The sequence below is a fragment of the Lethenteron reissneri genome, chromosome 20 (genome assembly GCF_015708825.2).
Source record: "Lethenteron reissneri isolate LAM-NWPU_2019-01 chromosome 20, ASM1570882v1, whole genome shotgun sequence".
Classification (NCBI taxonomy): domain Eukaryota; kingdom Metazoa; phylum Chordata; class Hyperoartia; order Petromyzontiformes; family Petromyzontidae; genus Lethenteron; species Lethenteron reissneri.
In genome coordinates, this window is record NC_083798.1 from 11336669 (window position 1) to 11363797 (window position 27129).

At 51.8% G+C, this 27129-nt stretch overlaps 1 protein-coding gene across 3 annotated transcripts in view; it reads left to right on the plus strand.

Annotated features, from left to right (window-relative positions):
* The window catches only part of LOC133344754 (aryl hydrocarbon receptor-like), a 49488-nt gene extending 25788 nt beyond the window's left edge, over positions 1-23700 (plus strand). For all 3 annotated transcript variants that reach the window (XM_061554884.1, XM_061554886.1, XM_061554885.1), the window contains exons 4-11: positions 2841-2930; positions 4182-4320; positions 5192-5334; positions 7139-7341; positions 8189-8298; positions 8891-9032; positions 9258-10950; positions 18457-23700. In XM_061554884.1, coding sequence (XP_061410868.1) covers positions 2841-2930; positions 4182-4320; positions 5192-5334; positions 7139-7341; positions 8189-8298; positions 8891-9032; positions 9258-10950; positions 18457-18594 — 2658 coding nt within the window. In that variant the 3' untranslated portion in view covers positions 18595-23700. The remainder of the gene's footprint in view (positions 1-2840; positions 2931-4181; positions 4321-5191; positions 5335-7138; positions 7342-8188; positions 8299-8890; positions 9033-9257; positions 10951-18456) is intronic.
* Positions 23701-27129: the final 3429 nt, after the last annotated feature.

Sequence of the window (27129 nt, forward strand, 5' to 3'; positions counted from 1 at the left end):
ACGAGTTATTTCTTAGAATACAGCTCAAAGAACAACTGAACTGTTGACCTTTGAGCCCAGGGGTTTGGCAGTGGGGGGTTCCTCTCCTGTGTTGAAGCGTCCGAGGAAGTGGAGCGATGCAATCGGCTCGTGGGCATGAGCTCTGTGGATTTTAATATGGCAGCATTCACGAGGGATGGCTGCTGCCGATATGGCAATGATGTTGATGATGATTCAGGCTGCCGGGAGCGTTGTGCTAAGAGTTTGAAGTTCGTGCCGCATGCGACCTGCAGCTCCCTGCCTCTGCCAGGCGTCAGTTTTGGCTCTCCCGCCGTCCCGGCTACGGCCGCACTCGCACAATAAACTGCTTGTGGGACGACTAAGCCTCGGAGACGAATGGCCTGTCCAGGCTCAGCGGGGTGGCGAGGGGGAGGGTTGCAGCAAGGGCAGGCTGCCTGCTTTGGCACTTTGGCATCGCAGGCTCAAGCGCTGATCAACCCTCGTGTGCGCATACCATCCGCCCTGCGTTTTGAGGGCCAGGTGTATCATCATCATTATCATTTCCATATTGCCGCCACCTCTCAGGACCTTACCCATGTATCGTCTTCATCAGCAGCAGCAGCAGCCATGCTTATGAGCGGCACAGTGTGGTTGGCAGAGCCCCATGAGTAATATATATGAAAGGGAAATTTGTGAATGTGTGTCTGTTCGAAATGTTTAGTATACTTCCCAACATGCAACAAACCTCAAATTTGGCATGTGGGTAGCTTCCAGACTGTACACAATGCAAAAAGTATAAAAACAGACTTTTGGGGGTGCGCAATAATGGAGATATTTTGCTCGGCAAGTGAGTGGTGACGTCAGATCTGTGATGTCACCCGGCAGCGTCACGCAGTGTGCCTGTTGACGTCACGCACCCCCCCCCCAACCCTCCGCGTAGGCCTTCTATTAATCCAAGACAAGAATCCAAGTCCAGGCGAAGCCGGGTAGTGAAGCTCGTGATAATAGTCGAGCGAGTTAATTATATGGGGCACCTCACCCACCCCACCCACCCCCTCTGCAACTGTGCCCAACCTCTGTGTAGCCACCTGGGCCTCGGTGCAGTCGCTACGCCTGCACACACGTCAGCCACGTACTCATCAATAACCTTCTGAGCAGCCTCGAGGATTCCATTTGTGGCACTGAAAACAACATATATATTGCCTGTCCCACCAGGCGCACTCTGGTATTTGTCATCATTACGATCGGAGCCGTTTGCGCCGTGTAGAGTTTTCCCCGACGTTGGGAACACCCCAGAAGCCGTTCCCTCGAGGGTGAAGTTTGCAACATTCCGCGTGAACGACGCGTACAGTGGCGCCGTGTCTGGCTCGTCCGTACGCTCGAAGGGAGGGACGATTTTAAATAATGAACGAGCAAAATGGCAAGGCCTCAGGACGGCGAGCGCGGCAGAATGTTCTCTGAAGCGGTGATCAATGGGGCGTGCGTCGTTCTTTATGTCACATCCGGCCCTGGGGGGGCGGGGAGGGAGGGACAGCCACCCACTCGGACCCGGTGGCCACCGTCGGGTCCGAGGACAGCTCGGTGGGACTGTCCGGTGATTGCCCTCACCACCAAACGTCTGGAGGCGGGGGGGGGGAACTGAAGAACGCCTCCCCCCCCCCCCCCTTTAAACATGGCCACGTTTACAGGGCTGCTACTCAAACTCTCGAATGCGAATCCATTACGGCAGGAGAATCCATTTCTGGCAAGGTTCGGGCCTTTCTCAGAAATGTGACCGTAATAAATAAATAAATATCCTCTTGTAGCGTGACAGTAAAACTAAGACCACAACAGCAACGACATTACAGCAGAGTCAATTATGGGGAAATAAACATCCTGAGAGCATTAATAAAGTTAGACCAATTAATGCTTTTGAAGGATATACTAATATCAGGTTATAAAGGTCATGTTTTCTTTTGCTATTGCAGGGTGAAACGGTGGCGCTGTAGTTAGCGCACTGCGCAGCCACCTCCAGTCCCTCTGGGAATCAAAGCGAGCCCAAAATCACAGCGTCAACTCACGATGATTCACGTGTACCTTTGTCAACCCATCGCTGGGTGAGGAGGCCTCCCCGTGCTGCGTGAGGCTTTAGGCAACTGGTTGATCGTACTTTGCCATGCCGGTCGGGACCGTTTTCGGTCATCGCTCACCGCCGATGTTACCCGCGGCCAAGAAAGGAGCTCGGGTCGCTGGATTGCACACCCTGAACAGCGGCGCCACTGGCCCCCTGGCGTGCACGTTCCGCGGAGTACGTGAGCACCGTCGCGTGCACGGTGTTGGTGCCCGTTTCTTGCCACGCACAGCCCCCGCGGCGCTTTCAGATTGTCACCTCGCTGCGTCGCGGCGGTGTAGCGGTTGGCGCGCGAGCGCTGCGGCCAACACCTCTCCGACTCCACTCTGGGGTGTGACGCGTAGGCGGACGTCAATGTCTATAGAAAATGACAGCCGCACTCACACACGCGCACAGCTGCACTGTGCGCGTGTGTGAGTGCAGGTAATCGGGGAGAGCGGTGCGCCACGAACCCAAGTTTGATTCCAGCTCACGATTATTTGAACCTGGCCTGGTCCTCCTCTAGGTCGATTCAGCCTCAAATGAGTACCTGGTGCAGTGTGTAGACATCGCCACTGGGGAGACAAACAGCGTGGTGTTCGCCACCCACCCCCTCGCGTGTCGTGGCGGCCTTCATAGGTGCTCGCTAACAGCACTTGCCCCAACACTCTATTAAGGCTATACGGGTGATCTTTGCCTTCGTGCGTTGTGACGCGCACACCCCCGCGGTGCTTTGAGATTCGTCGCCTTGCTGTGTCGCGTGCGTGTGCAGGCGCTGCACGGCTTTGCGTTGGTGGTGACCGCGGAGGGGCTTGTCTTCTACACGTCCCACACCATCCAGGAGTACCTCGGCTTCCACCAGGTGGGCTGCGCTCTCACCTTCTTCTTCCCTTCGCCGAGTTTCCGCCGGTTTCGCCACCGCCGCCTCCGGCGCCGTTTCCTGACCTCCCGTCGAGGAGGTCACATCGCTCGCTCGCGTCGGAGCGAATCCGTCAATCCCTCCGCCGAGTTTCCGTGATGCCGGGGGGACAGGAGAGTCATGCAGGGGTCACGTAGGTGACCTCTGCAGCGCAGCGATTAATGCGTCCACGCTTGAGCGTCGTGGGGCCCTACAGGTAGGCGAGTAACGACCAGGAGCTTCATAAAAAAACTACTAAACTATTTTTTATTCTACCAGGTAAGGTCCCATGAGCTGTGTAGCTCTTTTTCAGAAGCAACCTGGCCACAAAATGATAGCTCAGCGAAGTGGCTTATCACGTGCAAATTTATAGCAGGCAAATACTCGAAGCACATCTTTCTAAATGTGGAGGGAAAAACGCGACCATGGGGAGAGAGACATGCAAACTTCAAATATACAACAGGCATCAGGGTCAGGCTCGAATCCACGACCTCCTGCATACCTGTCATGGGAGATAACATCTCGGTTTCCATTCCCGCACACACCACATCCAAGCGTACCTCTCGTTTATGAACGCAGCTACCAGTCACGTGCCCGCGCCAGTCCACGGGCGACTCGAAATCATATTCAGCGAGAAAATTAAATCCCCCCGGGTACAGCGACCATTGCCGATGGGCTCTGGATGACGACAGACGAAGTGAGCGGCCGATTGGCAAAAACCGAGCAAATGGGAGACAGAATCAGATTCTGTATTTATCCTGGAGAAATCCGATGAGCTATGAAGCGTTCAGTAGGGGCGGGTCAGAAAGTTACAACAAACATAGGAGTGCAAAGTATAGGAAAGGTAAGCAGATCACTCAAAATAAATAAAATAAATATATTAAGTATGTACGTTCAAATTGCATAAGTACACCAATTTTCAAGTTTGGGCAAGGCAGCAAAACAACAAGATGAACAGTCCCCGTCCACACCTAGACAACACACAGTCCCTCAATAACATTAAAATTGAACTATCAATACATGGGCAAGGATTAAAGTTTTAAATCACATTGGCAAATGTGGTTGTGTCCAGCACTAAACTAACGACGGCAAATGGCTTTGGTCCACCCATTCAATTCGCTCGTTCTCGGGGAACTCGCATCGCGCCGGTGTGCAGCCATTGCGCCCGCTCTCGCGTCACTCCGAACCTCCTCCCTCTTGCCGCCGCCGCCGCAGTGCGACGTGGTCCACCAGAGCGTGTACGAGCTCGTCCACACGGAGGACCGCGGCGAGTTCCGCCGCCAGCTGCACTGGGCGCTCAACCCTGCGTCCACGCAGGGCGCCCGTGGCGGCGGCGGCGACGGCGGCCAAGGAGGTGAGAAGCGGCCGGCGGTCTCTGGGGGGCTGCCCTCAGGCGAGAAAAACGAGCGGGTCGACGGCGTCGTTGATTTAGCGCGGGCGACAGTGGCGGGGGTGGTGGGGGTGGTGGGGGTGCCCCACTGAGAGCGATGTTCTCTCCTTTCAAGGGGAGGACCTGGGTAACGAGGAACAACACGGAACACGTGTGTGAAAGATCAAAAACTACGGCGTACGCACACGGGGGATGAAATGTTACCGAGAAGGTGCGCGTGTGTGTGCTTGTGTGTGCTTGTGTGTGTGTGCTTTTGTGCGCGCGGCCGGTTTGGGAAATCACTGCTGGGTGGAGGTCTCCCCATGCCATGCGGGGTCACGGGCGTTGTTTGGCTATACTTCACCGTGCCTGTCAGTGTGGGTGGGATGGGGAAGTGGGGGGTGGGGGGCGTGTCCAAGACCAGCTCAGATGTGTGGGAGCATAGAGCATAGTACAGCCCACAAGTGGATTGTGCTGCACTGCTGCAATATTCAGCGAAAGCAATTGAAGGGGTGGAGCTGCGGTGCGGTGGCCCAGGCACCGTGCGGCCTCTCACATCGGTGGCGAGCGACATCTGAACTGGTCCGTGGGTGGGTGCTCCCCTCACCGGCCCACACTGGCCAACGTGGCGAGGTGTGGTCAAACTCCACCCCCCCCCCCGCCCTCCGTGATCTGCGTGGGGAAGCCTTCATCCAGCAGTGGATTGTCAAAAATAGCTTGATGATTCAGCTCTGCCTTGCAAAAGAGACTCGTAGTCTGAATGAGCTCTCACCTGGTCCCGAATAAAGTCGACGAATGAACAAACGAACAAATGAAGTAATGAAGACGAGTGGGCGTTTGTCTCTGATCGCCGCAGACGGGCGCGCGGCCGTGGAGCAAGGTCTGGGCACGGTCACCACGTTCCACCCGCAGCAGCTCCCGCCCGAGAACTCCTCCTTCCTGGAGCGCCAGTTCATGTGTCGCTTCCGCTGCCTGCTGGACAACTCGTCCGGCTTTCTGGTGAACACTTGCCCCCCTCTCCTCCCGCTGTCCCCCCCCCCCACCACGCGCCACCCACACGCCCGGCCGGGTCAAGGTTTGACCCCTGCTCACCCACATGCCTTGCCTAGGCCCGACCCCTCCTCACCCACACGCCCGGCCGGGTCAAGGTTTGACCCCTGCTCACCCACATGCCTTGCCTAGGCCCGACCCCTCCTCACCCACACGCCCGGCCGGGTCAAGGTTTGACCCTTGCTCACCCACATGCCTTGCCTAGGCCCGACCCCTCCTCACCCACACGCCCGGCCGGGTCAAGGTTTGACCCTTGCTCACCCACATGCCTTGCCTAGGCCCGACCCCTCCTCACCCACACGCCCGGCCGGGTCAAGGTTTGACCCCTGCTCACCCACATGCCTTGCCTAGGCCCGACCCCTCCTCACCCACACGCCCGGCCGGGTCAAGGTTTGACCCTTGCTCACCCACATGCCTTGCCTAGGCCCGACCCCTCCTCACCCACACGCCCGGCCGGGTCAAGGTTTGACCCCTGCTCACCCACAGGCCTTGCCTAGGCCCGACCCCTCCTCACCCACACGCCCGGCCGGGTCAAGGTTTGACCCCTGCTCACCCACATGCCTTGCCTAGGCCCGACCCCTCCTCACCCACACACCCGGCCGGGTCAAGGTTTGACCCCTGCTCACCCACATGCCTTGCCTAGGCCCGACCCCTCCTCACCCACACGCCCGCCGGGCCCAGCCCCGATGAGAGCGGCAGCTGCTTGTAATTTGCACCTCTAGACTCGGATTTATTGCCGTTTACTCAGTCGCGAAGGATTGACGAGTGTGATAAATCTCATCGTAGGTCTATAAGTGGACTCATTCTAAATTTACAACATAGGTGACTGAAACAAAGTCTGATATACACCAGGATGCTTCCGAAGCCGTCCGCTGGCTCACTCGCCAACCGCGAACGTATAAAGTTCGCAGTGCGGGAGAAGACATTGATGATGAGAATCCAGGGTTTGAATTTAGGTTGCAGCCTACCGTGATTAAACTTCTCAAGTGTAGCGAGTTTATGACCAGGCTCAGCCTGGTCATCGACGAGTGCTAAATAAAACTCCCATAATTAGTAAATTTTATTTTACAGTTAATTTAACTCGGGCCACTTTGATTCAACTGCATTCGGCACTGCCGTGGATCCCTGAGGGATAATTTAAGTTGACGTGTGAACACATTTAAATTAACCACCACCATGACCTGCATCAAGCTACAGCTGAAAGCTCTCACTCGTTCAGGTTTTCACCTGTTCAGGATCCCCTCACCCATTCAAGGTGGCTTACGAGGAACTTGGAGCTCTAGCTCCGTGCTTATGAGTTCCCGATGGAAGCATTGCGTCTAATTCGTGAAATATGCACGTGTCATAAATCGTCTTTTTTTATTATGATGACAATTAACAAATGCGGCTGTAGCTGTCTAAACGTCGAACACAGGAGTCACATCAGCCGTCGATCGTGACCGCAAAAAAACATCACGGGAAGTGGAGTTCAGACAGCGCACACTGCCCCTAACGTGCGCTGCCTCTAACGCGCCCAGCCCCTAATGCACCCAGCCTCTAACGCACACAGCCCCTAACGCGTCCAGCCCCTAATGCGCCCAGCCCCTAACGCGCCCAGCCCCTAACGCACACAGCCCCTAACGCGTCCAGCCCCTAATGCGCACAGCCCCTAACGCGCCCAGCCCCTAACGCGCCCAGCCTCTAACGCACCCAGCCCCTAACGTGCCCAGCCCCTAACGCGTCGTGGCCACGTTGCCCCCGGGGGTGGCTGCAGGCGCTGCTGATCCAGGGCCGGCTCAAGCTGCTGCACGGGCAGAACCAGCGGGGGCTCGACGGCTCGCCGACTCCGCCGCAGCTGGCGCTGTTCGGCGTGGCGACGCCGCTGCAGCCGCCGTCCATCCTGGAGATCCGCACGCGCAACATCATATTCCGCACCAAGCACAAGCTCGACTTCACGCCGACGGGCTGCGACGCCAAGTTCGTGCACGCGCTCGCGCGACGGTGGAGCGGTTGCGCCGTCCGTTCGCTCGCACGGTCTCGTCGCGCTGTTCCTCAGAGCACGGGACATTTTTGTTGGTTAATTTCCGGCGCCGGTGATGTCAATTATTCGTGAATCTCTTTCGGTCAGTGTCCTTAGCTCGACCAGGTGAGACGCAACCGCAAAGTTTCGTCTCGTGTTTTTGTTGTTGTTGTTGCGTGGAAACATCTGGGGGCCGTTCAGAGTTACGTAGCATCGTGTCACTGGCTCGTGAACACCGATCACTGTGAAGCGGCACAGAGAGAACGGTAGCTGTGTTTTGCATGACAGTGATAGAGGCTTAGCATCGATGCATCGATTTGTCAATTATTATTTATGATTAAGCTCCTAATACAATCTGTTTTTCGACGAGCAGCCATTAACAGATGGGTTCACAAGACTCTCGGCAGCCGCAAACAGCTGTTAAGTTCACCACAATTAGGATTGCCACTCGCACATAATGAGTACGGATGGTGTATATTTCAGATGGGTCTCCCTCAGCACTATTTGAACTCTTCTTGACTCATTAAACCGTTGGCGTGATCTACGCCGTTTTTCCAAACGCCTCTTTTTGCCAGGACGTACGTCTTCCGAAATACCACGCTTTTTTTAAGTGAATCGCTACCCCAAATTGCAACGATTCATCGAATGCCTGCGGGCAGGTGAATCATTGCACCTCCAGTTTTCCTGTGTGCAAGAGTTGTCCCGCCAGGCGCTTTGCTAGCGGTGCCAGCGGCGCCAGTGGGCGCTCGCCGTCTATGCAACTAATCGCCGGCGTCCCTCGTCCGTGTCATGTTGTGCCGTCAGGGGCCGGATCGTGCTGGGCTACAGCGAGATGGAGCTGTGCATGCGTGGCACGGGCTACCAGTTCATCCACGCCGGGGACATGCTCTACTGCGCTGACAACCACGTCCGAAGTGAGGGCTCTACGCGTGCACTCGCGAGCTTTTAGAAGCATCGTCGGTTTTGCCGAGCAATGTTGGCTATGCATGTGGCCTGTAATCCAGCACTGTGGAGGCAATGAGAGACGGTGGATCGCACGAATGTTACGAAGCTCCCTTCCCGTCGGCCGTTTAAGTACCACACCCTGGCTCGCCAGGCGAAGGCAGTACAGCAAGTGGACTAATCGCCATCTGTTTCCATCTGTATGGGGATTGAGCGTTGCCCCTTCACGCACGTGGATTTTCTCCGGGTACTCGCTTTCCTCCAAGTTGTATAAACAACAACATTAATTAGCTGAAGAAATCTTAAAATAAAATAAAACACAAAGCAGGACCCTCCTGGAAAGGAGTTATTCCACTCAGTGTAATAATAAGATTATTATCCACGATGGCCTCTTGCATGTATGTTGAACTTCTTTAACACCGTATGGACCCAACCGTGCTAATTGGAGGTGCGGAGGTGGGGGGGGGGAAGAGTTAACCAACTAAACACAACAAGAAGCAGTTCTAAAGAGATGTTTACATCCCGGCTGCATTTTTACGTTTCTCACATTTCCTCTCGGCCCAGTGATGAAGACCGGTGAGAGTGGGTTCACCATCTTCCGGCTGCTGACGAAAGACAACGGCTGGGCCTGGGTGCAAGCCAACGCCCGTCTCGTCTACAAGGGCAACCGCCCCGACTACATCATCGCCACGCAAAGGCCGCTCAGGTGGGGGGGCCCCGCCGATCACGCGCCGATGAGCCGCCCAACAAACTCGACGGTTGCGCGCAGACGAAAGTCGGCAGGCAGAACAGCCCCACCGTCGTTCGGCTCTTGCCGTGACTTCGTAACGTAACCGCTGTCCGTCCCCCCGTCCCCCGCTCCGCACCCCACACCCCCCCCCTACCGCTTCCCCCTTCACCTCCCACCCCTTGCCGCGTCCGCCGATCGCAGCGACGAGGAGGGAGAGGAGCACCTGCGCAAGCGCGCCACGCAGTTCCCGTTCACGTTCACCACGGGCGAGGCCCTGCTCTACAACACGGACGTCTTCCAGCCGCCGATGGGGGACCCCAGCCTCGGCGGCGGTGGCGGCGGTGGCAGCGATGGTTATGCAGGAACGGAACAGACAGCGGCGGCGGCGGTGGGGGGGGAGAGTCAAGCGGCCGGAGGCAGGGGCGGCGGGAAGTCGTGGCCCATGGACCCCAGCTCACTGATGGCCGCGCTGATGTTGCAGAACCAGTCGGTGTACGTGCGCACGGCGGCCTCCAGCGAGGACCGCCTCCCGTCGTACACGTTCAACGACGCCTCGTGGCTCGCGCCGAGCAGCGTCGCCGCCGGCGGCTCGGTGTGCCGCCGCGGTGGCGATGACGACTTCAATCGGAGCCTGGGCCGGATCAAGCTGGAGGAGCACGACGGCGGCAGGGCGGGGGCGCCGTTGACGCCGTACTCCGGTGCGAGCACCAGGGACGAGCTGACCGACATCTTGGATACGCTCGGAGTGAACGTCAACGACATCGAGCTGGTGGAGGAGGAGCGGCAGCTGATCATGGGTGACATGGAGATGTCGTCGCACCTGGGCAACATCCTCTCCAACGACGACATCATCTCCTTTGTGGAGGACCTGCTCAAGAAGCCCGACTGCTGCGTCGCGCCAGGTCCCGACCGCGCAGCGTCGCAGCTGCCCAACCCGAACGCCGGCGCCGTGGGTCCAGAGCCGTCCGGAGCGCAGCTCGGTTTCCCGAGCCCGCCTTTCGCTCACGGCTTTGAATTCTACAGCGGCCGCGAGACGGCGCAGAACTGCGTGCAGAAAGCGCCAATGTCGAGGCCAAAGCAGGCAGCGATGTCGGAGGGCAGCGACATTCGCAACGGCTTCCTGGCGCAGAACTTCTTCGACGGGGCAAACGGCAGGGCCGTCGTAGTTTCACAGGGCACGTCAAACGTCCCGGCACTCGGCCTGCCCAAGCAGGGCACGCCTCGCGGCGGTGCCGGACAGTGGAACGCGAATGTTGTGTCGGCCCATGACATGGCACACGCCCGCTCGGGGTACGTGGATGGTCAGCTGGCACTCGGAAGCAAATTGCAAAACTGGAGCCCGACGATGCAACCGGGTTGGGACTGCGCGAACGTCACGCAAGACCAGATGCAAATGCCTGGCGTTGTGGGACAGTGCGGGGTCACCGGGCCGGCCCTCGTGAACAACGCTCACGGCCACGGCACGATGGATGGCAGCGCGTGTCAGGGCCCTTTCGCCGGTTTGCCGAGCCACGGCTACGCGGGAGGGGTCCTGGACTTTGGTGCCGACCCTGTGGCGTCTTTTCCGCCCCCTTGCCAGGGCCCGGTGTCTGCCGGATTGATGCAGAACGGCCGCTCTGACCGCGGCTGGCCCGCCGCCGCCGCTCACGTGCGGCAGCACGCGACGGTCACGGGCGCCGGCATCGGCACGTGCTTGGCTTCCGCGGGGAACGGGGACCCGTGGAACGCGGCGCCGGTGCCACCGTACACACCGATGGAGGTGGAAGGCATGAACCCCCCGCAGTACTCGGCCTGCGTCTCTCAGATGCACGTGGCGCCCGTGGGCAGTGGCGTGGCCGGCCTCCACCCGGACCTCGCCGCCCACTTCCACCAGCAGCCGGCGCTTACACAGCCGGTGAGCACTCGCAGTAGCAGCAGCAGAGCAAAATCATTTGACATGGCCTAAGAGCACGACCGTGAATTGCCTGTATTGTTTTACTGAAGCAGAAGTTTGGTCGCACTCTCTTCTTCTCAGTCCACGGACCATACAGTCTCAGGTCCTGGGCTCAGACGAAAGGGGAAAATTGGACGGAGTTCCCCATTTAATTCCTCGCACCCGAGCCCTTGCCAAGCACGCCACGCCACTGCCTCTCCTCAACCCGCCTTTAGTGCGTGTGCCCATTCTCGTGCGCACATCTCAGCCAATGCGACACGTATCCCACCGGGCGATTGGCCACTGCCGATGCACGTCTGGCGTTTGGGTTGGTTCAGATGCCGCCCTCCCACCATTTTAAACTAACTGACCGATGGCCCATCCAGAATAGAGCGACACAGCTCAAAGGAGGGCATTGTGGTTGATAAAAAATATATTTATAAATTCCTTCTCGACTTTTCTCTTTTTCGAACGAAGATTAAAAACTGCCGTATTTGCCCCAACACAATCGTTAGGTAAGTGACAATGAAAGCATAAATCATAGCCTTGTAAGTAACTTTTATTACGATCCATATTGGACTGAGTGGCCCAGAAAATGTTAATGGCTTATTGTAAAGGTCAGTTTCCCATGAGGGAGAGCAGGTTTATTTAATTTAGCTCAAAAATGAACCCCCACCCATCCCCCTCTACTCCCTCCCTTGATGCTTTGCAGCTGTAGTAAATACTTTGTCAGGGGGCAGCAAGGCTTTTTAAATAGTGAAAGAAGGCATTTATGCGAATCCAGTGTTCGGGTAATTTTACAGCACTTCTCACTTCGTTAAACTTTCTGGAGATGTGTGCGAGGTGACTGACGTGGGAGACCCGTCGTGAGCGTGGGCGGGTCAATAGGTCAACGCAGTACATTCACGAAATGGCAACGGAGTGAGTGGGACCCGCGTCTGCCGACGTGAAGGCAGCGTTGGGGCCGCGACGCGGGGAGGCACTTTGCCTGTCACCGTCGACAATTCCTCAGTTTAAACAAACAGATATTTACTTTGCCGTTCAATTGGTTGGCCGAGCAAAGAACGGGCAAAAATAGTTCCGGTCGTGCTGGAAGCTCAACGTGAGAAAGTAATTTTTTTGTCGCGCGTATGTTTGTGTGTGTGTGTGCGCGCGTCTTACTTGTGAAGTTAGCGGCTGCCATTCGTCTTGGGTGACTGTTGCCCCGGCTTCCGCGGGGAAACTTACGTCAACACGAATCAGAGTTACTTTGATAGAGGGCAGAAGTGCAGAACATGACACAATTTTGCCTTTGCCCATCATTTAAGATTAACGCGAAGTTAAAAAAATTTTTAACACGTTAACTCCATTTTCAGCTATTTTAGGGAAATGTTAAAGGAGCTTTGTCCATTGAGATAAAAGTGTGGATTATTATCGTTCATATTTATTGACTGCTATTAAAACCCAGTGAAAGAGACGGATGTTAATTGGCACGCACAGCGACCGTCTCCGCGTGAGCAGCTACGTTCCACACTTCACCGCTGGGAGGACCGATCTGACGACAGAGAAAGTCTTTATTTGTCCAGAACACAAACATCGCATTCAACATATCTTGTCCGTTAATTCACATTTTATTTTGGGGTCGAAAAATTAAACATGAGTAAAAAGTCGCCCCATGACAGAGAGGATTCGTATTCAAAGTGCGCGTCTGGCAGAAAGGGCGACGCACGGGACGATTGTGCCGCTCGCGTTCTGCCGGCGGGCGCTTTGATGCCTCGCAACAACTCGAATTCGACACAGCTGCAGCGCCAGCATGGGCTACCTCGCGGGAGCTCATGCATTCAGCATGGGCGACCGGGCCGGGGCACCCTCAGCGAGCCGCAAGTGTAACTCGAAGCAGGTTTACGAAACTCACACACGCGCACACAGGCAAGCAAGCACGCTCGCACGCACGCGTTCACACGTTAGCAAGCCCGTCCACTCACGCGCAAAAGGACAAAGATCCCCCGTTATAACGGACTGTTGGGGCAAGTGCTGTTTCGCGAGCACCTATGAATTTCCGGAATGGTACGCATGGGGGCGGGTGGGCAGCGCCACATCCCACTGCCTTTGTCTACCCAGTGGCGATGTTTACACACCGCACCAGGTACTCGTTTGAGGCTGAGTCGACCTAGGGGAGGCCCAGGATCAGTTCAGATAATTGTTACCGATGTTGGCCATGAGCGGGAATCGAACTTGGGTGGCCGGGTTCGTAGCGCAGCGTGCTAACCGCTACACAACCGCTCCCCACTCACGCACATGCACACACACACACACAAAGATAAAAGTCTCAGATTTATCCATACAGAATGTTGGGGCAAGTCCTGTAATCAAATACCCATCAAGGTTGGCACGGTTCATGAGAAGAACTGCTGAGTGGCAGCCAACGTTTGTGTTCTGTTAGCAGCACCTATTAAGGCCGGCATGGCACACGAGGAGGGTGAGTGGCCAGCACCACATGTGGTCGTCTTTGTCTCGCCAATGCTGATTTTTACCAGGTACTCACTTAAGGCTGAGTCGACTTAGGGGAGGCCCAAGACCGGTTCACACATTGGCACCGACACACACATGCTAAGGCCCATTGCATGAGTGGTCGGGTGATAATCAAGCATCATTATCATCCACAATTAATCCACTGCTGGATCAAGGCCTCCCCCAAAGCCTTCACCATCCCTCACCGTCCTGGGACACAACAATCCTCCCAGCACCACGAGCTGATCGCATCGCTCTTCCCCCGTGAGCGACGCCGTCTTGGGGGCGAACGTTCTCTCCGTTGGCTGCCGCTCGGCAGTTGTCCTCAGCCACTGGCAAGAGTTGCGGTGGCTACGAGATGTTTACTACCTCGCCTGGTATGCAGAAGGTCGTGAGTTAGACCCTGTATATTTGGCGTTTGCGCGTCTCTCTCCCCGTGGTCATGGGGATTTTTCTTCGAGTTTTTCCCTCCACGGTTAGAATCAACATCATGCGTTTAGGGGCCGTCCATAAATGACGTCACGCACCTGGGGGGGGGTCAGACATTTGTGACGATGTGTGACGAGTGGGGGGGGGGGGATTGAGAAATGTGACGTCACTTCAAAATGCGCAACTTTCAATAAATATAGACAACACGTTCTACTTAATTAAATATACTTTTTGATAAATGTTTTCTCCTACAACATCAGAGTACAGCGCCACATTAAATACGCACTACAATGACAATAGTTTAAAGCGATTTGAAGCATGTTTTATATTTTTTTGGGGGGGGGCAGAGCTTTGTGACGTCATATTTGAGGGGGGGTCTGACTTTTTGTGACGCCGTGTGACGAGGCGGGGGGCGGGGGTCAAAAATCGTCCAAAATCGCGTGACGTCATTTATGGACGGCCCCTTAGAGTTTGGCTCCTGCTGTACATTTCTACAGGACGATGACAAGCCACTACGTAGAGCAGCGATCACTTGTGGCCAAGTTGCTTCTGAGAAAGAGCTGCGTAGCTCAGTGGACCTTACCTGGTAGCATAAACAAAAATAGTCGTAGTAAATAGTAGTTTGTGGTCCTTCCTTCGCGTGATTGGCTACATAGGGTGCTAAAGAATGTCAACGTACACGCATGCATACGCAGTTGACACAGCTGGATGAGAGTGTTGGGGCAAACGTGCGTCCGCAGCTGACGAGGCAGGCGCATGGGATAACTCGAAATACTGAAAGTGGAGCGCCAGAGGCCCGGCGCACTAACGGGAGGGATTCTCATCCGTGCCCTGTGGCATGCGCAGCTCTCACGCTGACCTGAATTGCAACGCGCTCGATTTGAGCGGAGGGTTTCATGAAATCGTTTTTGTTTGCGTCACTGGGGTAACCCCGGTTCGCGTTTTGCCGCGTGAATAGACTAAATGTACGGGCTGCTGGACTCTCAAGTGAGAGACGAAAGGCGGTTGGTTGCCACCTTTGGACGTTGAACTTCTTTCACACTGTACGTAGCGCCGTACGTAAGCCAACCGCGCCAATCGGTGTGATGGGTAGCACACTGGACGAGTCCATTGCGTGGTGGGATAGAGTGTGGGTACGCCAACCTCTTTCGAGAAGTCTGCTCAGCGTGGAAGCGTAGGCTAAATTCCCTCTGGAGATTCCTCCAGTGGAGGCCATTTCCGTGAGCAAGCAACTGCAGCGATGCGCCTGTGCCTTTTGAATACAATAAAGGAAAACGTAACTGGCATTGATTGGCCCAACATCCTAAAGCTGAAAGTGACTTGCACAATACTCGGCTGGGACCGCACGGAGCAACGTCATTGCCTTCTGGGACGAAAACCTGGTGGGACCCTGCTGGAAGCGCCCCTCGAGAAACAAAAACGTTGGCTTTCCCGGGTGAATGAGCGGAACAACGACAACGAAAACTCAGAAATGAGGCCAAATGTAACTGCGCGGTGACTTTAGCCGTCGTGCGTCGGCGCGTGCCAATTGGTGCATTTAAAAAATTCTGCCAGGAAATATTTCCCCGTTGACAACTTTCTAAAAACCGGTAATCGAACATTGAGAGGGGTTCTTTTTGTACCGGTCTAGCGGCTCTCTCGTTGTGGCGGCCCTGATTTTAAATCTTCGCGGCCAATCGTGGCCGAGGATCGTAGCCAGTCGGGTTTCTGTGGGTTCGCGAGGCGATCGCGACCAAGGGGTTTCATGAGCTCTGCATGGGGAATCTCTCGGCTATTGGATGTAAATGCGCTGGCAGCAACCTTCACCGCCCACTCAGCAGACCCCGCCAGGCTTTGCTCGCTCTCGCGTACACCGCTGGGCAGAAAGCGATCCCGCATGCGAGTTCGTGCGTGCGTTGTTGTGTGCATGATGAGTGAGTCAGCACTCTGGGGAGCACAGCTGGTGCATCTGTCAGTCATCCCCGTCAGTCAACCCATAGCACCCGGGTCTGCCCCGTGACCTCCTGCCAGCGGGCCTTTCGCGCTTCACGTGATGGTCTCGGAGCACACCTAGCCTGGCACAAGCGCTGTGGTGACATCACCTCCACTAAGTGGAAAATGGCGGCTGTTGTGTGCATTTGTGCATGTGCGTGTGTGTGCATGGGCTTAGGGGATCTGTAGTGTAGCGGTTAGCCTGACCACCGACACCCTCGTGTGCCGTACCGACCTTCATAGGTGGTCGCTAACAGCACTTTCCCCAACAGTCTGTTAAGGTGATACGGGGGATCTTTGTCTTTATGGGCATATTTGCATATTTGTGTGTGTGCGTTTGAATACACGTGCGTGCGTCCATGTGCACGTGGTTCTATGTGCACATGCGTGTGCGCGCATCTGTGATTGTGTGCGTGCGTGCGATTGTGTTGTCCACACTCTGGTGCAGGAAACACGTGGCAGGACACTCACAATTGGGGATTGTTTCTAACTCTAACCCCCTTGATACAATTGACCCCTCTGCATGCAACCCATGTCAACTGCCACCGTATCAGCCATGCAAACCTGACCTGCGACTCGCCAGCGAATAGCAACACACACACACGGCTCGTTATCCCGTATCTCCTCAGCACACGATGGCCCGGGGCGGCGCGCTTGTTTCATTAGGAAACGAGTTTGACGCTCCAAAGTCGTATTTGCTTCGGTTGTTTTGTCTCCGTTGGGGATTTCGCACATGTGTTTTTTTTATTTAGACAGCGTAACCTGTCGGGCAGGTTTAGCCAGACCCTTAAAATGGACGGATTGTCACGGCTCTTCAGCTTGCAGAAGGCACTGCAGGGGTTGGGGGGAGTGGATGTTGAAAGTTGTTCTGTGGTCGCCTGGCGCCGATGAAAGTCAAGCGGCGGTCCCAGGGCCCCCGCGGATGAGCCACGGGCAAAGCCTGTGGTGTGCCGGCGGCTGAGATGATGGAAGCGGTTGTGACGCAGTAATTCTCGGACTTTCCGCATCCGATGGAAAAACTCGTGAGAAACACGGGTGATGGGATTGGATCATGAGTGACGTTAACTACCTCGCCTCGTATACAGGAGGTCGTGGGTTCGATCCCGACGCTGACACCTGCTGTCAATTTGGAATGTGCATGTCTCTCTTCCCGTGGTGGTGTGGATTTTCCCCTCCACGTTTAGAAACATGCGCTTGGCTGCTATACATTTCCACGCAATTAGCTACTTCGTTGAGCTATCATTTGCGGCCAGGCCGCTTCTGAATTGAGCTACATTGCTCAGTGCGCCTTACATGGTAAAATAAAAAAAAATGTTCATAGCACCTCACGGTTGCACTGGAACATCCCAATGAAGGAGCCTCCTGTAAAAGAGCCTTGAGACTAAGCTCGACACGTCTCAGTAATCACCGTGCAAGCAGCAGCAGCATCATCATCATTATTATTATTATTCTATGGGGCCCTTTTTGCCAGTATCGAGATGATGAAAAGATTAAGAGGCTTTATCATTTTAACGGCAAGAGGTGTTAAGATGTTAAAACACCAAATAAACAGCTATGACATAGATTACCAACGTACATTTGTTTGCACGTTTAACCACAAAGCATGTGTGGTTAATACAGACGCGATGCCTTGCGATGGGTGTCAATTTGATGTTTGAACATATTAACACCTTGTACGGTATTCTTGCCAGACAGGTTAAAGCTTATTCGTTTTTTCATCATCTTGATACTGGAAAAAAATGTCCCATAGATGAAACTGCTGGACCCAGGAATGTCATGCTGTAATATTTGCATTGTGTTTGTGCTGTTCACCTTTTGACGTTCTTTGGTCTCACACTGTTGAGACAAGGCCATAATATGTACGTTGAATTTCTTTCACACCATACGTAGCCAACCACGCTAATCGGCTAATGAGGCTGTCTCCTGTGTAGGCCAATCAGTTGCAAGGACAATGCATACATTGTCAATGGATGTTTGTTCGTTTTACCACAAGCATGTGTGGTGAATGCAGGAGGCTTGACCCCTCGTGATGGGTGTCTATTTTTAGTTTGAACATCTTAACACCTGTGCTCCTGACGGTAGGGATGAAACCTATTGTTTTTTCATAATTATAATCATAAAACGATGTATAATTTGACTTTCGCATCCAATATTATTCATGTTTTTTTGGGTGAGATCGCGTAAGTATAAATGTGTCCTTAATGCACCACCACCCGACACTGCCAATTAGTAAGGTTTGTCACAAAAACGAAATGGCAATTCTGGAAAAATCGCCCGATGATACTGGATGTAATCACCGGAGAAACATCGTAAATGTCGTGCATTTAATCTCCAACACACCGGTGGGCTGAAGTAGTAACTCATGGGCATGGTTTGTTTACTTGATAAAGCTATTGAATTGGCCGTGTCGATTGGTGGCGGGTTAACGACACATTTATACTTACGCGATCTAAACCAAAACAAATCTTTGTTATGTTATATCATTGCAACCGCCAATCACAGCGGGTCTGGTCGTGGTGACTTGTGAAGCTGTGCTTGGGTCCACCCACTGATCGCCGACCTCCCCGACTTCCCTTGCTCTCTGGCACCGAGTTGCAGGTGGTGACGACCTTCGACCTGAGGAGCAACCTCGTGTCCTGCCACCCGAGCGGCGCTCATGGCCACGAGGCTTTCCTGGGAGGCCCAGAGGTTCTGCCTTCCTTTCCCGACATCCTGCGAACGGGCCAATACAGCTGAGCGACGGCACGCGAGCTCCATCACAACGAGCCGGAGACTTCGTTGAACAGCTTCTCTGTCTTGATGTGGTTTGTGGAAGTACCAATGTGGCCGAAAAGGAGACATTTGACTTCACATTAACGCAAGTCTACGTGTACGCATGTTATATTTTATCCGCTTTATATCGACTTGAATCCAGCCACATGACCCAGTGGTTTATACCCTGAGCTCCGCTTGCAGTCAGAAGGTTGTGAATTTGAATCCCGATCATGGGGGTTGGATGCCAGTCCATCATCCCTCTACGGTCGGGAAAAAGAAGTATCACTTTGCGGATAGTTCAACAGTGGTGGATTTCCTCTGGAAATACTCAGCTCTGCGTGGTAAGAATGTGGACTTTGCACCAATGGAAATGAGTGAGGCTCCATGCTCATGCTCTTGACTTTTGCCCGTGTCAGTGGTGGCTGAAGATAAGAAGTGTTGTTTAGGTCTTCTGCTGGTCCTGTGATATGTAGAGATAGGAGAGGCTGCATCACAATCCTTGTTCGAGCTTTGATGATGACTTCACCAGACTCCACTGGGAGGGCAGACAGTTATTGAGTTATTTTTTGAGCGATAATGCACTTACATGTGGCAGTCCCGAGAGGTTTTCAAGCAGACATCATTACATCATAAATGCAATACTCGTAAATCCCTGCCAATGCGCAATTAATGGCCCAGGCCTTGCAAAACCAGATACGAAAATTGGCGAAAAACCACGAACATCCACATTGCATATACGACACAAAGCCTATCTGTTTTGATAAAAGTGCTAAGTGGTAGAAACACAGAAGAGATAATCTTTGACACTGTTTACCCCACGCCGTGGCGTAACAGAGGTGCTGCAAAACAAGCAGATGCCTCGTTTATGGGCGCACGGAGCGAGCGCGCACAGTCACGAGGCTCGCCACCGTCGACGGTAAATTGCAAGGGCGGGTGGAAGTGCGGTAGGGTGCAGCGGGCAGTGGTGTGGCGATTGAGTGTGCCGCTGGTGCCATTTCACCGAGACCTATGGTCAGGAGGGGCCCAGGGACAGGGCTGGGGGGGGGGGGTGCAGGGATTAGGGGTGGAAATTGAACAGGGGTGGTTCCATTTCATTGCTTGCGCCAGGACTCATGCTAAGCGCACTACGCCAAAGATCGTGAGGCGAGCGAGGCGAGCGGAACGGTGAGCGCAGGCGAATGAAGGTGATCGTGGGAGCTGTGCCCAATTGTGGCTCGCCGTTGAACTGTGAAGGTCCGTTTTGTTCCGTTTCTTTTTTTTTCGACTCTTGCGAGGCTGTGGTTTGCTGGGCCGCAGGAGCAGCAGGAGGAGGCAGTCTCGTGGCTATCGAGCGTGCAGGCTTGTGCCAGCGCACTGCTGTGCCACTGGCAGGGGCCTACCTCAGAGGTGGACTCGCGCTTGTGAACATCCGGGCCCTCGTCAAACACAGGGCTGCGCCAGAGAAATCTACGTAAAAACAGTCGAATTTGAACGTCTTCTGTCGTGAAATTCACGTGTGGTCTCATTGGCTTGTAGCTCAGACTCACAGTGACACGCATGCCTTCCAAAGCCGACAGTTATTGATATTATTTTCACATCATGATCGAGTGTTGGATTTAAATCCACTGTTGTTCCACAACAGAGCTCACATTTGGCGCAACCATTGTCACGTCTGTGGGCCCCCTAAACTCACGACAAAGAGGCTTATTGTTTTCACTTATCGGGGAGCATGCTCGGCCTAGAGTTTTAAATGGTCTAAAGTTTAGTGCTGAGAGTTAAAAAATATCCGATCGACTATGACACTAACTAACAGTGACTACTTCAAGATAAGCACTGCAAGTTGGTGTTATTTCAGCAGAACCGTAAATATATAATAAGGTTAATTAATCACAGGTCTCAAATTGTGATATTCCTCGTTGAAATTGGACTGGAATTTTGTCACCAATGTAATTCAGAAAAATAACTCTGAAAGAGACGCGGTTTACAGTTACTGCACTGTTTTAAGATTTTATCGATGGGGATTTTTATTTCTGGAAGAAGAAAAAAAAACACAAAAATTACATTTATATATATTTTTTATCGTAATTGCTTGCCTGGTAAAGCAAATATCTGCATTCAAATGCAGATGGTGAAATGAAAACCATTCAATGAAGTTCCATATGTTTTAACTTACAAAGTGAACAATATTAAAACCAATAAACCGGCCGTTTTCAGATCCGACTCAGTCCGCTGTCACAAACACAGAAATGCTGAGTTGAGATACATGCCTTGGCATAGCATCAGATGGTGCCTTTAAGCGACCCTCCGCAACAATTATGTTGGTATCGAAATCCAAATGTACATTTTAAGTTAAGCCAGAAACCTTCCCCAAGTGTAGGAGAGCTCTGTTGTGTAGTTTTAGCTGCCTAGAAAGTGCCTTCATTTGTGCGCGTGTGTGTGTGTAGCGGTTAACGCACTGCGCTACGAACCTGGCGACCCAGGTTCGATTCCCGCTCACGGTCAACACCAGTTACGATTATCTGAACCGGTCCTGGGCCTCCCCTAGGTCGACTCAGCCTCAAATGAGTAGCTGGTGCAGTGTGTAAACATCGCCACTGGGGAGACAAAGGAGGCCGGTTGTGTTGTGCCGGCCACCAACTCCTCCGTGTGCCGTGCAGGCCTTCATAGTGCTCGCTAACAGCACTTGCCCCAACAGTCTGTTTAGGCTTCAGGGGGGATATTTGTCTTTGGTTACAGCTTGCGAACCGCATTTGAACTTTGAAGCGACGTGTGACATTAACTGTTGAGACGCACAAAACCGCAAGGGCTTGCCGCAGCATTCGTCAGCGACACTGCTTATCGCGGAAACAAATATTTCATGGGCTAACGCGTCGGTCAGTCAGTCGGTGAAGGAGAGTTGAAGAAAATTGTCATTGTGCAAAGCATCAGCTTCATATGTATAATTTCTATTGTAACGCAGTTGTGATGACTAAACGTGGCGAGTTAGTGCTTGTGTACCCCTGTCAACTTGGTCATGCATTCTGTTTAGCTTCTTGGCCACGACCGATTAGCACGGTTGGCTAGGTATGGTGCGAAAAAAGTTCAACATACACACTAAAAGAAACTGTCCCACGGAGCACGAACTCCCCTCCTCCACCCCCCCCCCCCCATATGGGCCTCAGATTTATTTTTGAAGAAACTTTTCGCTCGCAAAATTTCAGCTGAAAGGAATACCCGACTCAAAAACACAGGTACCAACGCCGTGTGTTACGGGAGGGTGCCACAGTAGCGAGATGTTAACCGCCTCGTCTGGTATACATGAGGTCGTGGGTTCGATCTCGATCTCGACCCTGACACCTGCTGTATATTTGGAGTATGCATGTTCTCCCCGTGGTCACGTGGATTTTTCTCCGGATCCTCAGGTTTTTCCTTCCGCATTTAGAAACTTACATTTCAGAGTATGTGGCTGCTATAGATTTCCATGTGATAAGCCATTTCGTTGAGCTATCATTTGTGGCCTGGTCGCTTCTGAAAAACAGCTATATAGCTCAGTGGGCCTTACCTGGTCAAATAACAATCTAGAATAGTTTAGTATAAAACGATCCATGTGTTGATTAAAGACGGTTTGTCAATTTCATAAAAAAATCCAGTTTTTTTTTCAATTTAGAAGTCGGCAAATCAATCTTCACCTCTCTTTGCTCTCAAAGCAGGGCCATTACCCAAAACGTCAGCCGATAATTTTATGTTTGTGTAATGAGGCAGGGTAAGTGTTAATAAGTAACGTGAGTCTCTGTGAGCTTGAAGCTTCCTTCACGTGAAACTCACTTTGAATAGTTTTACTTTCAGGAGTGCAATATCATCCCCCACTGACACACCTGCTGTGGTGTTTTCAAAAATGCAAGACTCAGACCACAATGACGGTAATAACACTTTAATTTTATGTCGCGTCATGCATGCCAATGGCATCCCTATAACGCTGTACATTCATGATATGAGGACTAAATCCACGACCGAGCGAATGAAACCCCTACGACGAAGCAAAAATCTAAAATAAATAAACAAATGAATAAATTTCGCCAAAGCAAAAAGCGCCAACAACAAGAAAGTTACCACAGCAGATGAACGAGTCCACGAGGTCTACCACCACACATCCCCCGGCACAGTACCAACTTCCCAGCCAAGCCAGGAAACATTCACAGGAGTGGCCAAAAAGTTGCGGCTCATTTATACCAATCGCTCCAATGTCCAAAAATGGATTGCCAATAAAAAAAGGCCTTTAGTTCAGATTTGAATAATACTGTGATGGAGTTGATGTGTCGGATTGGGAGTGGGAGGGTATTCCAGACATCACGAGCAATGCAATGAGCACTCCGCAAAGTCATTTAAAGTATTTTTTCTCTCAACACCGCAGCTTCAAACTCTCCTCAGACGGGCCTGGAGGAACACAGCCTAAAAACTCGTCTGTGAAATTATAGATATTTGTTTTCTCGAGGTTGCAGAGTTCGTACCAATGTCCGTTAACAGCCTGCTAATGATCACTTATATATGTAATTAAGCTTGTTTACCAAGGACAGCCCTTACTGAGTCTCTGATTGGCACGGTTAGCTACGTACGGTGCGTAAGAAGTTCAACATACACACGTACATACGTGCCTCTTAAATCACCTGCCGGTGCACGCATGTGAAACGACTGCTCCGCAAGTCTCGACCGTCGTCACACGTGGCCCACTGCCCCCCCTACCCCCCTGCCCCTCCCCCTTGCTCTTTCCCGTAACAAAAAACACGGGAGGGCTTCCCCAGTCGCCTGTGGAGAAGGGGACACGGGGGCGATGGAGGGGTTCGTCGAGCTGGGCTGAACATTTACATCAACAACAAAAAACTGCCATTGTCAATGCATTTTCTTCGTGACTGTCCCGTGAAAAAAAAAACAATCCTTTGTTGGCATCCTTAGCCTGATAAGAATTTTAAATGCACTATGAATGCTTTTTATGTATTTTTATAATGTGACGTTGCTTTCCGCGCTCTTTTCGTAGTCTTACACATGCATTAAGCCACATTTATGTGTTGTAAAGCCCACAGCTCTTTTCAAAAGAAATGTCGACTCAGTATTAAAACGTGTGCATATATACCGCATTGGGCTTGCTTCCACGTCTGTTCCAGCGAGTGCTGACCGCGATCAAATAAACCATGAAGGTGCCTGAAAATGTGAGACCTGGGAATGAAAGAGTTCAGCCTGCTTACTGGTTGGATGGGCGACCACCAGGCCTTGTTGAAGCCTTATGACTCACTGATGCTTTTTGGACAGTCATCTTTATTATTCTTCTTCTTCTTAAATCTTTATTATTATTATTAGCTTGTTGGCGCCCCCCAACAACCTAGTATTCATCATAGAAAGATAAAGTTGTGCGCTTACCAACGTAATGGAACGTGTGTCCCCGCGACTTGTTGATTGTGATAGCGTATGCGGGGAGAATGGGACATTCGTTTTTTCGGTAAAGTCACGTAGGTCAAAAATAAAATAAAAATAATAAAAAATATAAATAAATTAAAGAAAATAAAAATAAATTAAATCACGTCGTGATTTTATTTATTTTATATTTTACCTACGTGACTTTACCGAAAAAACCAAAGAGTATGGACCCTTGCAGTCACGAAAACTTCAAATCTAGAAAGAATGGGAAATTGTCGTCCTCGCAAAACAAATGACAAAGTCGTGCCGGTGGGGGCCACGTAGATGCTGGGAATCAACACCGAATCGCCTCGTTCTCTCTCTCTCTCAAGCGTTCATCATATTCATCACAGACAGATAGAGAAAGTTGTTTATATACAAATATAATTTTACATCTGAAAGACTTAATTAAAAACGACATTTCGTGTGAATTTTCTCTCGTCGTTAAGTAGATGTCCTTGCTGGGGGCTCGGTTCGATGCGGACTTTCACCTTTTTGTGATTGCGGGATCGAGATAAGGCGACACGGAGCTGCTGGCCGTGCGAGTCGACCGCCGTCTGCTGATCGATTCCAACGTAATCGAACGTCTGTCCCTGCGCCTCCGTCGTTCAAGCACGGGGCGCGTAGGTTTGCAGCGCCCCCTGCATGAAAACGACGGAAAGTGCAGCGTTCATCATATTCATCACAGATCAAGTTGGGCGTTTATATTATTAAATAAGTACCCTAAGTCATGACGAGAGCATTGTTTAATGGAAGTTGCAAAACATCCCAATGTAGAGGATACTCTGGTGTTCTATTCTTCTGCATAACGGCGCGCAAGATCATCAGGAGCTAAGTGCCCATGTCGAGGGCACCACGAAAGGGCTTCAGGAGAAAGTTGGTGTCGTTTTGATGTTCCTCCTCCATTGAAGGGGCGCAGACTCCAGTGGGTTTACAGTACGGTCAATAGTTTGGATTTGGCCTCGGCAAGGTAAGGTAAGAACAACGAGCCTACCTTTACCCTACCTTTTACCCTGATCCCATACAAATTACCCGATTACAGGGTAATTACTGGGGTACTTCTACACATGAACAAGGTTTATAACAGTAAATGCTATAGGTAGAGCGCTTTATTCATATAGAATACTCTCGATGATTCCAATTTTACACGCTTCTTGTCGTATCCTCAAATCTTGTAACTCAATTTTAACGCACTTCCCAATGTGGTATCGACTGCAAACTTGGTATACTTATGTCATACTGATGACAATACTATATTCTATCATAAAAAAATATATATTTTTAAACATTATTTTTGACATGTTATGTTTCGGCTTGGGTCTAATTGTCCACGCTCAACTACGTTATGGCAAGCTTCGGGGCCACTTCCTGGAGTCGTGGAGTTCTGCCATTACTAGTACATTTCATAAAAGCGTGTTTAAAAAAAGTTGTTTTAAATATTACTTATTAAATGGAAGCCACGGACTGCGCCACGGAGCTTTTAGCGGTAAACAATGTACCATATTTACCGGGTAATACTTCGCGCTACCTTAACCCTACCGGGTAATTCTTCCGAGCTACCTTTACCCTACCCTTTACCTTACCCCTTGGCATGTCGACACCTTTACCCTTTTACCCGGTAAAAAGGGTAAACTACCTTTCCTTGCCGAGGCCTAGTTTGGATTGCGTGACCACAATCGCACGACCGTGGCTTGTCTTCCACTTTCCATTTGAGAAGGAGGAGATGGCGCGCGTCGCCCTGTTGATGTTCCGACGCGGTTGACGGTTCACCCGCCGGCGTCTTTGAGAAGGAATGTCAAAGCCAGGCAGGGGTGCAATGTTTGGGTCTCAAATGAGGCGTTTATTCTGGGACGGCTGCTTTGTTCCGCTCCGTTCGCCAGCAGCGTCCTGCAGGATCTGGACACCCTCCTGAAAGAGCCGTGGGACTCGGTGAGAACTTCTTGGCAAAGGGAATTATTAGTGTGTAATATATCACACATAAAGCTAAAACTATAACTCTTAATATTCATCAATTGGAACACTTTTGGCAAGAAACGTCTTCATATGAAAGGTCACAATGCAAGTTATAAATACCGTATACCAAAATAGATATTTCCTGTAAATGCTGGCAATTTCTGTCAAACCACAGCACTGAATGCCCTGGAAAAGTTTACGCAGCACGAGCGCTCTTGGTCCAATGACTCAGCCGTGGCGTTGATCGATGCCACGTGTTTATTGCGCCCTAATGCAGGCAGCATGCTGAAGCTGTTGGTGATAATTGACACGGGAAAGTGCCGCATGTGGTTCTCGCGAATTCGTAAAAATCCTGCGACCTTGCTCATGACCGACAGAAATTCACGTTGTTTTTTTTTTTAATGAGTTTCCATTCCAGTCTATAGCAGCACCTATACGAGTGGTGGATGTGGATGTCAGTGCAGGAAGTGGGTCCTTGGCCTGTGTGTGGATCTGTGATGACAACATTAAATTGCAAAACACTTCTTAAAAGTGTAACTAACACTGTGGACTTAAAACGGAACAAAAATATACATGAGGGGTGACATTTTGAGCAATGGTCCTTCTTCATAGTCCATCATGGAAAGCGTTGAGTTTGGTGTGTTGTTAATTTTAAACACGAAATAATAAACTCGTTTTTTTTTTTACAAGGTAAGGCCCACTGAGCCATATGGCTGTTTTCCAGAAAGATATAGAATGGTGTGCTTGCGCACCACTGTCGCCACAGCAGCGCCACATGAAGTTGATTAACTTCTTTAAAATTGATTGGGCCAAATGTACAAAGGAAGGATCCTCATCAATATGTGTTGAGACTCAGAGAGGCTTCCCTGGATGAATAAATGACATTCTAAGTTCATTGAATTTCTCCTGCCACTTCAGTTTTATTATGAACGCACAAAATGAGCCAACCAATCCAGACGGGAATCTCTTGGTATTGACTTTCTAACCCCATATGGGAGGGTTGTGCTACCTGCAAGGTGGATCGGCTGCACGGTTGGCCACTCACTGCACTCTAAACCCAGTTAACCCGAGTTCGACTCCCGGCTACGGTTAACAGCAGTGATGAGTGGTATCCGCGATTCCCCCCCTCAGTGACCAACGTGGTGAAGTATGGTCATA